The sequence below is a fragment of the Lissotriton helveticus genome, chromosome 1_1, assembly GCF_964261635.1.
Source record: "Lissotriton helveticus chromosome 1_1, aLisHel1.1, whole genome shotgun sequence".
Classification (NCBI taxonomy): domain Eukaryota; kingdom Metazoa; phylum Chordata; class Amphibia; order Caudata; family Salamandridae; genus Lissotriton; species Lissotriton helveticus.
In genome coordinates this window covers 1910237426-1910250344 of record NC_136057.1, presented here as the reverse complement: position 1 = coordinate 1910250344, position 12919 = coordinate 1910237426, and the positions used below count along the sequence as shown (strand labels likewise).

The following is a 12919-nucleotide window of genomic DNA, read 5'->3' as shown; positions in this document are numbered from 1 at the left end:
TGACGCTCGATGCTTTGGGGTTTGTATATTTTGTGGTGATGTTAGTGGATACACAAACCTAACGAGCTCCTGTAAACTCTTATGGACCTGTCGGGGATCTCCGAGAAGCAAAAAAGCATTTTCTCAGCAGGTAAGGTTCTCCAGTCTGTTGTTTTTGCGGAGTGTGCACCTTACAGTCTTCCATTTCCTTACGAGTCAAAAGAAGGTTGTTCATTTTTTTCAATAAAAATAATGTTCGTGATATATTTGCTATTTTTCAGACGAGTGATCCCCACATGGTTTCCCTAGGGAATAATGCGACTCTCCGTTGTTTTCCCCCTAGCAAAAAAAAATTGTCTACACTGGGAAAGCTGTGGGACTTATTGTGCTCTCGAGGCAAAACTGCAAAGCGTTCACTCAGAGAAACTTGTGATGCTTCCTTGAACCCTCAAGCAAAGTTTACACTTTGTTATGCTACCAAGGGCAAACTGTGCTGCTAATTCTATTCCCAAAACAAAACGGTACCACGAAAAAACCGGATGGGAAATCTGTTTTACCTAAGCAAAACTACAATATCCTTGGGAAGACAGCATTGACAATGCTCGATGTTTAACACTGTCATCCACTGTTACCAATCAAGCTTTAAAGTGCATCTTCAAAATCATTGTGTCCTGGACCTACAGAAAATGTAGAATCTGGTTTTGGTTTTATGGCTCAACTGATGTAGTCTAAATTATACGGATCACTCAATTCTTTCTTACATTGATCAACAGGGGTTTCACCTAACTAACACCATGACTGTCAAAACCACTGCCCGTTGCTTGTGGCAAGTTGGAACTAAGCAAAAAGATCAGTTTCCATAAAACCACCATCAAAAAAGCTAGTCTCTGGTCTCATTGCTGGGAAGGCCAATTCATTTACTTTCATGATGTACTTCTAGCCAGTTTGCAAAATATCACTATCAAATTCTATGTAGTCTTCAGCCTTCAAAACGCTCGCCTAAAACATTCCCCTAAATGGACATTCTTCTCATCACACTCTACTAGAAGAATCTCTTTCTATATGGCAACATACATGAGATGAGCATGTGGTCGCTATGATGTAGGTGTACTGATCTCTCCCATAAAATAACACAACATCCTTGCCTCTTTTATTCCACTTCTTCATGAACATATCGACTCTCACAAACTACATGCCTCACCTGTACAATCAATACCCAGCTTGATCTGAAACTAAAGGACCATGTATCTGTTGATCTATGGCCATCGTCAAACTGACAAACACATATCTGAGCATACTTCAAACTAAATAGGAAGACTATCAAGGGGCATCATTTCAGGCTTGTGACCACAATTTTAGAAGTATCAGAAGAAATTAATGTAATTCAGGGTGCCTCATGTGTACCAATCACAAAACAATCTGCAACTCTAGTTTCATTCTTAGTGACACTGGCACATAAATCAACATGCTTGTCAGTGTTCGCCACGGTGGTCAGATATGCAGCATTTGCCCAAACTTGGTTTCTTAGTCAGGCAAACTGTTATAAACATTTCTAAATTTGCATTATGTCAATGGATCAGAGTTTATCAGAGCTACAAATATACATTCTGCTTAAATAGCGCTAAAAAGTAACTGCTTGGTTTGTAGCAAGGAAGCAATCCTTGGTATTGCAGCTCAAAATTAAACTGCTGCTAACTCTCAATATGTACCTCCATTTCATGTACGGCCCTTGTTCTTCACTGAGAGATAATTCATTAAATCTGAACATGCCTCACTGCACCAGACAGTGCTGGTAATCTCCAGTGAGCAACAGTTTCTCATCTTTCAAACATATTATTTAGATTTATAAAGAGAAAGACAAATGTATTTCCACACATGGTCCCTTCGGTTCTCTTCTGTTCAAAGACTCATCATTTCACAACATAGAGGTAGATCACCAAATTGTGAATAGTCAAAACCATGTTTTATACTTGTAGGTAGAAAGACCAGCAATTATTTGTGACCCTGTCATGCCATGTTAACCCACCATCACCCACTGTGCACCCCCCAGAACTGCTCTGCGCCCTTTGCCAGGTAACCCAAAAACTGATCAATTGTATTGCTGTTTCTTAAACAAGGACTGTGAGAACAGAAAGCCCTGTGAGGGCATAACAGGTAGTCCAAACTGGAGACATGCAGATCACATCTATACAAATATATACTAAATAACTATTGAAACTGCAAAGAATGCCAAAAAAGCATGTCAAGCTATTTCCTACGGAGGAAAAAGTATGGATGAACCCATACTCTCCTTCATATGGCAGTGCTGACATCTCTCGAAGGGGATTTATGAAACTAAAAATGAACTATATCTTGTGGTTAAAGTGTAAGCTTGCCGTTCAGCTAAGTAGGGCTGAGCTGAAAATACCTGATTTAAGTAAAAAGTGTCACTTTCTTTCAGCGATTCCTGCTAACTAGCACCACGGGCAAATTACGAGGCTTAATGTCTATGGTTCACTATGAGATATCACCAGTGGAGACAAAACAATGTGCATAGTAAACATACAGCTACTGCCTTTTATAAAATAACATAAATGGCAGCAACTTCTGACTGCTCTTATCTGGTGAATGCACTGCACCGAACTCAAAGACAACAAACACGCTGCTAGAAATTTCCCAGTGAGCCAACACAGGGCTCCTCCTTATCTTATCTCCTCTTTAATCTGTACCTCCAACCTCTTCTCTTTTCTCTGAGGCAGTGGGACGTCACCGTCTTTAATTACGCTGACGACCTGCAACTCATCTTTCCTCTCAATTCTCTCTCTGCTATTTCTAATTTCCAGGCGGTTATGGTCCACATTCTCCAGTGGATGAGCCAGAATCAACTTAAATTGAATCCCGGGAAGACGGAGCTCCTTCTCCCTGGCAAGAGCTCTACCCACTGGGGTCCGCACTTCTGGCCGGCAGAGCTTGGCCCTTCTCCCACCTCTGTGGCCTCGGTGAAGAGTCTCGGGGTCACTATTGACTCCGAGCTATCCCTTAAGCCCCAGATAGGGATGGTGGTCTCTTCCTGCATGTATCAGCTGCGCAGGATCAGGAAGGTGGCCTATCTCCTGACTCCCAAAGCCCTGATTCAAGTCATCATGGCTCTCGTTCTCTCCCGCTTGGATTTCTCGAATTCTCTCTATTATGGTCTGCCTAAGGTCCTTCTTTCTAGATTACAGATCGTCCAGAACCAAGCGGCGAGACTGGCCTTTGGGATTCCGAAATGGCAATCCGCCAAACCTCTTCTCACCAAACTACATTGGCTCTCTGTCACTTCGAGAGTAGCCTTTAAGATCGGCTGCCTCACTTTTAAATCCCTAACCGGTCCCTGCCCTGCCTTCCTGAAATCCCTTATCAGTCCCTACTGCCCTTCACGCAACCTCAGATCTTCTCACCTCCGCCTCCTGGTTGTTCCTTCTTTTAAATTCTGCAGAATCGGTGGCCGGAGATTCGCACTTTTGGCCCCCAAATTCTGGAACTCTTTTCCTCCCTCGCTTAAATCCTCCAACTCGCTTATCCAATTTCGCAAATCCTTAAAAACTTGGCTCTTCCCACAATCCGGTTAATCTCCTCTGCCTCCCTTAGTATCAGATCAGCGCCAGGAAACCCACGGTGACAGAGCGCTCTATAAGCTCACCTTAACATAACATAACATAACATAACAGTACCAGAAGGAAAAGGATTCCACTTGCAGACATCCCATTGATCTCTCAAAGCAGCCAAGAGCAATTCTCTTAAAGCAACTCCTCCTTTATCAGCGTATGGGGTAGGGCACACGGAGGCATCAGGCCACTGGCTCAGATGTTGTCAGGTATCAACAGTCCATTCTTCCAACTTTCAGGACACCACACTGTGATATGTTACATGGTGCAGTGGATGTTGGGAGCAAGCCATGGTGAACTCCCAGTACAAAATTCACCAACATTCTCAACAGCTTTATTGGAAAAAGAAAATACTGATTTCCTTTGCATCTAGTCATCACACTGATTGGCTCCCAATTAAGGTATATGAATGCTTTATATTTAGAGCTCCCCAAGCTTCTGATGAAAAAGCTCCTGACTATCCAGAATATGGCAGCCAGGTTGGTGATGGATTACCCATGCTTTGCATCTGCATAGGCTGCCTGCAGATAGTTAGCATGCAATCTTAAAACTCTTGCCATCACATTGTAAGCTCGTTCTCACAGCACCAATTTTCATCCCAAAGAGAAAATTGCGATCTTCTAATGATAACCTCGTTGTGGAATCTAAATTCCACAAATGTAGATAAGGGTAAAAGATGCTTTTTGTCAATGAAGATAAACTCTGGAACTATCTTTCAGATTCCAGTTATGCCACAACTAAATTAAGACGTGGCTATTTAGACAAGAATCTGGCAAATCAGAGAAGGAGCACTGGGTTGTTTTTTTCACTAACATTCTTGAATAGTGCCCAGAGAGCTTGAGGCGATCGTGTGCTGTCCAAGTGTTGTTAACATAACAACTCAACATAATTATCACTCTTATTGAAGTAATACGGAGAACATTTCATGGTTGCTGGATCTAGTCTTCTTTCCCATAACACAAAGATGTGACCTAGTCACAGGAAAGTAAAAATGGCCCAGAGGTAGTGTCTGTCCCTTCACCAGAGCCATTCGCTATCGCCTCGTGGCACCCCTAATTATATTTGAAGTATCAGGCCACGCTGCTCCTAATGTCACCAGAAGGGAAGAGGGGAACAAAAAGCTAAAAATGCTTCTATCATCATGGACATAATCTAAAGTCAGGTATCGTCAGGGTGATGTGAATACATAAATAATTATATTTAACTTCTAAAACCTTCACAGATTAAAGGACCTTTGGGAGTTTAGGGCCAGAACGAGCTGCTCTGAGTTGTTTCTATGCCACTGCAGGTACAAACATAAGTATATGAGTATCAGATTAGACTAAATACAGGATAGAATTCAGCAATTTTGATCGAAGTCCAGGAGATGGATTGGAAGCAAAGTGAGTTCCAAGAATGAGAAAAGACCCAGTTTTACAGATTCTTTTCTTCTCTATTATGTGTGTGTGTGTGTGTGTGCCTGGGGGTTGGCAGTTGTACCAATCTATCGTCGGGGTGCCTACTTCATAGGTTTGGTGTTCTAATAAATATTAGTCCAAGATCTAAGGTAGTCGCTGTCAATTCTATTGTGGATGTCTGAAACTTTCTATCAAGTGTTGCCAGGCAGTCAAATAGCTGGGTCATCAAGGGTTCTTCTGTAATAAGATTGGTACAGACAGGCGACTGAGCGGTTTTTGTATATTTACATTTTTAATAACTTATGTTTTGGTTTTAGCCTTCATGCCACGAAGCACCTGTATCACCATACATGTGCTTCACTCAAATACGGCAGGTTACTCTAGAACTTCACACAAACCTCCAATGAAATAGAGATAAAAGTTACTTGAAGATTAAATTCTTGATTGAAAAGCCTCTGTAATGTTCTAAAATCTGGGTGAAAAAGGTGAAGAATATCGGGAATGTTCTTGATTGGCATCACTGACGGAGTAGTATACCTTATGTATCTTTAGTGCTTAATCTGTAGAAGGATGCCCAAAGCAGTACTAAAAACCTCAGCTGGTGCGGATAAATGTCGGCTTGCCAAAAACCAAGGCTGGGTAGACTTGATTCCACCTCAGGCCTCTTTAACGCACTACCAGATACTGCTGCCTTTTTCTCTCTCTCTAGCTGGTCTCTGCTTTCTCCCTTGGAGATGGATTTTCCATCTTTCTCCTTTTTTCCCATTTGTGTTTTTTTCCCTCTCTTGTTCCAGTTCAATATTTGATTAACCCCTTCGCTGCGCCGCGAATACCGCCGGGCTAGGGGGTGAGCGCGGCACTTCGGTGCTCATGGCGACTCCACGCAGTCATGAGTCACGGGTGGCGTGTGCTCATGACGGCGTTGTTCCGTCAAGACCACGCCCCCTCATTAATTCGCCTGCACAGGCAGGGAATTAGTGCCGCGCGGGAGGGGCGGCGGCATGACGGCTCCAAGCCGTCAGGAGCACGCGCCGCCCGTTGCTCATGGCGGCGTGGAGCCGTCATGAGCACGCAAGGGGTTAAGAAATGTAAATGCCGGTCCCCCAAACAAGAGTGCCAGTGTGCCCCACCTCTAACTACCAGCTCAAATTAAGCACTGTGTATCTTCTCCCTTTCACACTGTTGAGGTGGGAAAGGCATTCATCATAGTCTGGCCGTACTAAAGCCAGGAGAATAGGTGAGCAGTAGAAATTAAAATGCAGTGGAAGACGATAAGTGACTCCCTGACTGTCATTAGTTTGAGGTAGACCCTTTTATCCTCAATATAATCTACTTATCTTGCTTTGCCTTCAGCACAATCCCTAGGGTCTGGAATGGAGAGAAGGATGGTTTTAGGATTTTACACTCTTGCTTAGATTTGTTTTTGCACAAGAACGAGAACGAAACTTCTGGTTCAGCAATGGATACTTATTTTATTTTTTTAAAACCAGCTCGAAAGAGGAAGCAACCATGAAATCCAAATTTTAAGCATACTAAAGATCGATCATCTATATTCCAGAATTCATTTTATGGGTCGGCTTGCAGGCTCAAAGGGAACCAGGACAAGATAGGTGGAGATGCTCAAAGAGCCACAAAGAGAGGCAGGCTTATAATTAGCAATTCTTCAGCATCTCAGCACTATGGATGCTAGGTGACATGGAAATTTCAATTGTGATACCGAGAGAGTGGAGATCTGGTCAAAGAAAGAAAGAGCGTCCAAAATTGATGAAGCATCCTTTTCATAGCAACAAAATTCGAGTCCCTATCACTGCTTCATTATAGGCAGATTTTATGGATTCTTGACAGAGAACTTAATTATTGGTGACGTTTCAAAGAGAATGTGAAGCTAAACTTGGACAATAAGCAGAATGAAAACATCTCGGTTCTGAAGAGACCGATTCAGGCACTGTAAGCGGTACACCTACGGAGCACGCATGGTTTGAAATATGGCTGGTTGGTATTACTGGTTATAGAGCAAAGGCACACAACGAGTTGTACAGAGATGTGCACAGCAGCTAGAGCAACTCTTATTTTTTATTTATTTTCAGTGTAAAGTACAGCACCAATAACCCGTTTATGGCTATTTCAGAGTCCTTTGACCTGGAGAAAGGAAAAATAGAAGGAGATGGCAATGCAACATTGACAAGATGTGGACAGCATTAGGTGGAGATACTGATGAGAATAAAGAATTTAGGAGTGGAAAGTAGTGTCTCAGTAGAGTGAACACTGTGCATCACTGGTTTAAGGAGATTTAGTTAATAATGAAACGAGGCACTTTTGAGTTTAAGATCAAGTTGATCTAGTATTATTCACAAGTCCCTTTTTTTTTATTTTGCAGCTTTTGAAAACCCCGTCTGGTTTAGGGATTGGTCCGTGGCCTGGTTCCTACTTATTTACTGCCTTTTCTGCTGACTGGCTTGTTGTAAAATCTGGGTGAAAAAGGTGAAGAATATCGGGAATGTTCTTGATTGGCATCACTGACGGAGTAGTATACCTTATGTATCTTTAGTGCTTAATCTGTAGAAGGATGCCCAAAGCAGTACTAAAATCCTCAGCTGGTGCGGATAAATGTCGGCTTGCCAAAAACCAAGGCAGGGTAGACTTGATTCCACCTCAGGCCTCTTTAACGCACTACCAGATACTGCTGCCTTTTTCTCTCTCTCTAGCTGGTCTCTGCTTTCTCCCTTGGAGATGGATTTTCCATCTTTCTCCTTTTTTTCCCATTTGTGTTTTTTTCCCTCTCTTGCTCCAGTTCAATATTTGATTAATGAGGGCCTCCACTTCTATCTGATTTGGACAAGTTTCTGTATGGTGCCCTAGATGTGGTTCGGGTTCTTCATTTCTGTTTTGACAGTTCACCTTCAGGTGTTCTTCATACTGCTTCTCTTCCATTTGCCTTTTGGGGTCCAGTGGAGAGCTAATTTTGTGAAGAATAACTGGCTTGTTGTTAGTCTTCTTTTCCTCAGCTGGCCATGACCTCATGGCACTTTGTCTTTTGCCTCTGCTGCCTAGAATGGATCAGAAGCAAGCAGAGTTTGGAAAATGTGTTCACCAGCCACAATAGTTAAAGGAAGCCTCTCTCATCAGGGCTACACAACTGCTTTAAAAACCAGAACAGCTACCCAGTCTCAGTCTGTCTGGGTGACAAAAAATATGAAAGGCTGGCAAGAGGGAGGCACGAGATGAGAGGGACAGAGCGTACAGGATGCATTGGCATGAGACTTTGTTCTCACTTCATACAGTTCAGAGACACAAGATCAAAAAGATGGTAGGTACGCGATACTAGTTTACTCCTACCCAGCAGCACCAGTGTACAAATTGACACTGTTCCTAAGCACTAGGCATGGAGGAAGCAGGACCTTATAACAGCCTTAAGCCCATGCTTTCTGTATGCAGTTCAAAGACATGGGGCACACTATGTCACATGACCTCCTGGTGCCTGACTGAAATCCACTTGGAATGCATTTAGACAGACTTCCTATGGGATAAAAGCAACAGAATCTAGTCCTAGTTATTCCTCTGCATGCCACTAGAGGGTCATCATTTGTGTAAGCCCACATGTTTTTTTTTCTTCAAAAATGCTGCAGAAAACGTCCAGCATTTGTTAGTGTGTGTCTAAACAATCACTTTCTTAATGTTAGTAATATGTATCCAGTGTCAAAAAACAAAACAAAATGCAACTATGCCATTCACAATCGCTAAAACATGTTTGATCAACTCATTCCTTTACACGTTTGAAGCATAGGGGATGAAATAATTCTCCCAAAATGTGCACATTTTATGCTTGCCGTTAAACCGTGATGTTCGTTCAAACATAATTTATTTTAAGTTCCTCAGACACAAAAATCGAATTGGAAACAGGCAACCAGGACATACATCGTTTATTTTGTAAATGTTACCATTTTCACTCTTCACTTGGTGTATCGGATGACCAGAGAGGGCCAAACTGGAGCAGCGTCAGCTAGAGGCATTAGTGAGGGATCAGGATCACCTTACATACAGGCAAGCAGCTGGATCAGGACTATTGCGCAGGCTGAACTAGGGGAACAGCGATCCAGACTGGCAATAGTATACATGGTTGGCTGCATTTGTGAGGTGATGGAGTATCAGAGGTCTATTCATAATCTGCACACGCCTCACAAACAAAGAGGCCGATAGAGGGGCACATGGTAACGTAAGAGCTGGTCTGGCACCACATCTGGATAGCAGAGTGCATGGTACATTAGTGTATTCCTGGAATTCAGGTGCACTACTTAAGTTGCATAAGGTTTCTCTTACTGCACTTGCAGGGCTCGAGATGGACGTCAATGCTGCACTTTGGCAGAGCTGTATGTGTGATGGAGCCATAAAGTCTGAATCAGTGAGTGATTCAACAGGAGGAAACTAAGTGTATTGGCACAGCAGTGCATAGGTTCACAGCACTTCCACTGGAAGGGAGGAGCCCTTTGGTGTAGTTGGAGCCAAGTGAGTGGCACTTACTTTGAGAAGTTGGTACAGGAGAGGCTTGGTTTCAGTGCAATAGGACACTATAATGCACAGCAGGTCTGAGCAGAAGAGGCAAAACTCAAGGCAAGAGGATTGTTACACAAAGCACAGTTCTGCATGAGCATCCTCTGGTTTCAACAAACTTTTCCCATACAGCTTAAAGAGTTCCCATTCATGATTTCTTCTACTGAACAAGGCCAAACAGTGAAGAGACGTAAAACTGACAAAAATTGTTTCCGCCATAGACAGAAATGTCCCAGTAAGTTCAAAGGACAATCAATTTGTTTTGCTTTCTACATCGCAAAAACTGTGACAAATTGCTCTTCTCTTCCCAAAAGACTTCCTTTAGGAAACTTACCTCTTGGAAGTTGTGCTGCGTGAACTTGTCAGCAATCCTCAGAAGTTCCCGGCAGGAATGGGTGTCGGCAAAAGCTCGGATGCCCAAACAGTTGGATGGGTCTAGCTGACGCTTGAGGAACTCACAGCAGGCTTCCTGGATCTCAGCGAGCTGCAGGAGGCAGGCTGCCGGCAGCAGGGTCTGGACATTTCCCTCCTCTACTGTGATCTGCGATGTGTAGGCAAAGTCAATGAGCAGCTCCATGGCTCGCTCATCTATGTCCCTGATCACTACTTCAGTCTGACGGCTTTCAGCAAGTTCGCCTGTGAACATAGCACGGAAATAAGGACTGCAGGCAGACAGGATCACACGGTGGGCATAGATCTTCTTAGTCCCTACTGCCAGTACCACATCACACAGCTCTCGGTGCTTCCGTAAGAGGTTAATAACCTCCAGTGTTTGCCGTGGGTGTTTGTCCGAGACATAGGGCATGCGAGCAGGCTGCGGCACACCCTCTGGCAGCTTGTTGGGGTCTCCCAGTGTGCAGCGGCTCGTGACGTCCATTCCGGTCTCTCCTGGGCGAGTGCTAGTACACCTAAGGTATAAAAATAAGCACACGTTAGAAGACCAAACAATGTGAAAAAAAAAGAAATACAAATTACAACAAGTGTAGATCTGAAATTAAGTCAAACATGTCTGCACAGATCATGGTGCCCAAGCCAGCTAGTCTGAGGCAATGGACTGGTTATTCTACCAGGTGGTTCGAAGGTTAAAAGCTCTGCATTCTGACATCATGGGGAAAGAAAGGGAAGATATGGAACAGCACTGCATTACGTTACAATCAATCAAAGAAGCCAAAAGAAGTTTTTGTAGCTAAGATCTCAAAAGCGCCCAACCAGTTTGAGTTGTTCAAATCCATTAACAAACACATCAGTTATGCATATCTATGATTGCATGCATGGACAGTGCAATCCTGAAATATACCAATACTGTATGTATGTATGTAGTATTCCTATAGTGCGGACCCAGCCAAAAAGCAGCAGAGCACCGTACAGAATCAAAAACAAGCATGAAGTCAACCAGTGATAGGAGTGGTAGCTGGTTTGTGGACTGCTACATCAATGTGATGTAGTGTTCTTTTAAGAGGCGAATCTTCAACCCATAGAAAACCCTTGAGGCTTTAACTTAAGCATTGACCATTTCTCTGCTCTACCCGCTCTGGCCCTATAATGCACTAACCTTTCAGAATTGCCTTATTTGGAGATTAACAAGGCCTTCACGGACTCCAAAAACAAAGGTTGGCTACTACAATGCAAAGCTAACAGAACTATAAGGTACAAAATGGGCTGATCGATAAATAGAGGAGAAACTAGATGTGCGTGAAATAAAAAGGCAAAAAGAAAAGTACTGGGGGGCGTGGCTTGACCGGCGAAGATGGCGGTCGCGGCTTAATCGCGCTCCGACCGGCCATCCAATATCCTTCATTAATATCCTGCCTCCGGACTTTAGTTACGGAGTGTCCCAGCGTTGGAGAATCGTACAACATCAAGGGAGATCTCCGACGCGAGCCGGGGATCTGACGGTGCAGCGGTGATCGCAGACCCGCGACTTGCAGCGGCCTAGCGGGGGACGGCCTGGGAGGAGCCGGGGCCTCAATTGACCAGCCGGGCCAGGTGCAGAGGCTCGGAGGACGGTGCGGCTGTTGGTGGTGCCGCCTGCAATTGGCTGTTGGTGGTGCCGCCTGTAATCAGCGCCGGGGCTCTGAGTTGAAGTCCGGTGGCTTCCCCCCCCCCCCCCCCCTTCCCCCTTGGGGCTGAACTGCTGCCGGGGCAGAGCCGCGGATGAAGAGAGGAGGCCCATACAGATGGCAGTCTCGGGCTGCTGAGACTGAGACCGAGACCCGGAGAGAGGAGGCCAGGGAGTGATTGCTACCATTTTGCAGTGTCCCCGGGCGGCAGCGAAAGGTCAGACAAGCCCAGAGGTGTGGCGGTGGGATGAAGGTACCGGCGGGTGCCCCCACCCTCCCATCATAGTGTCCTTGACTGCCCCGGTGGCATTCAGGTGTTCGGCGGCTGAGTCGGGCCGCAGTGACGGCGGTTGCGGAGGAGGGGCTGTGCCCCCGGGGCCATTGACAGTCCGGCCATCCACTCTGGGCGGCCAGAAGAGCTGAAGCTGCCTGGCGCTGGTGGCGCGTGCCGGGCACTGGATATTCGTCAATGTGCCGCCCAGTAGGGTCCTAAAAGCAGCGGAGGGCGACACGGCTCGGCCCCGCCCCAGGCGCAGGGTCAGTGACACTCACTGGTGGTCGGGTCGGGCCGTGGAGCAGTGAAGTGAAGCGAGGCCTTCGGGGGTGAAGGTGAATTGGCGGTCATCTTGTGTGCCCTCGTGGCGGTCACCGCCTGCTGAGAGGCCTGGAGGGATTAACTGTCGACCTGGGCTTAAAGTGTCATAGATACCGGCCGTCTCCACCTTCAGGTCCCTAAGCTGTCGCCCCTGAGTGCTTGGGAGCAGCACATACGTTGAGACGATGACACGAGACAAAGGGGGTGGAGGCCACACCAAGCAGGGCACCATGGGCAAGTTTACCGGAGCGGGTGCTGCGACAGGGGCTGCGGGATCGCAGGGCCAGGTGGCGGACAACGCTGCGCTTATGGCGGGGATAACTCAGTCCAGAGACATGCTTGACTCCAAGATCGGGGCCGTGGGCTCCGACGTTATGCTGCTGAGGCAGGACTTGCGCAATGCGGTTGAACGCATCACTGGGATGGAGACCCGCATATCGGAGGTGGAGGAAGACGTCACAAACTTAAAGAAGAAAGTAGCAGCGATGGAGAAGATTCTGAAAGTTCTGGCACTGCGGGCTGAGGATGCCGAAGGGAGGGCTCGGCGTAACAACCTTCGATTTGTGGGATTTCCGAAGGGATGCGAGGGAGATAGTGCGGAGCGTTTCCTGACGCGGTGGCTGGAAGGGTGGCTCCCCCCGATGCCCTCTCTTGCTGCTTCGTGGTGGAGCCCTTATGCAGAAGCCCCCTCAAGGGGCTCACCCGCGGCCGATC

General features: G+C 45.8%; 1 protein-coding gene across 1 annotated transcript in view; it reads right to left on the bottom strand.

The window, feature by feature from the left end:
- The window catches only part of KLHL20 (kelch like family member 20), a 243629-nt gene that overhangs the window by 124027 nt on the left and 106683 nt on the right, over window positions 1–12919 (bottom strand). Inside the window, exon 3 of the mRNA XM_078643044.1 lies at window positions 9885–10458. Within this exon, the coding sequence (XP_078499170.1) occupies window positions 9885–10458 (574 nt within the window). The remainder of the gene's footprint in view (window positions 1–9884; window positions 10459–12919) is intronic.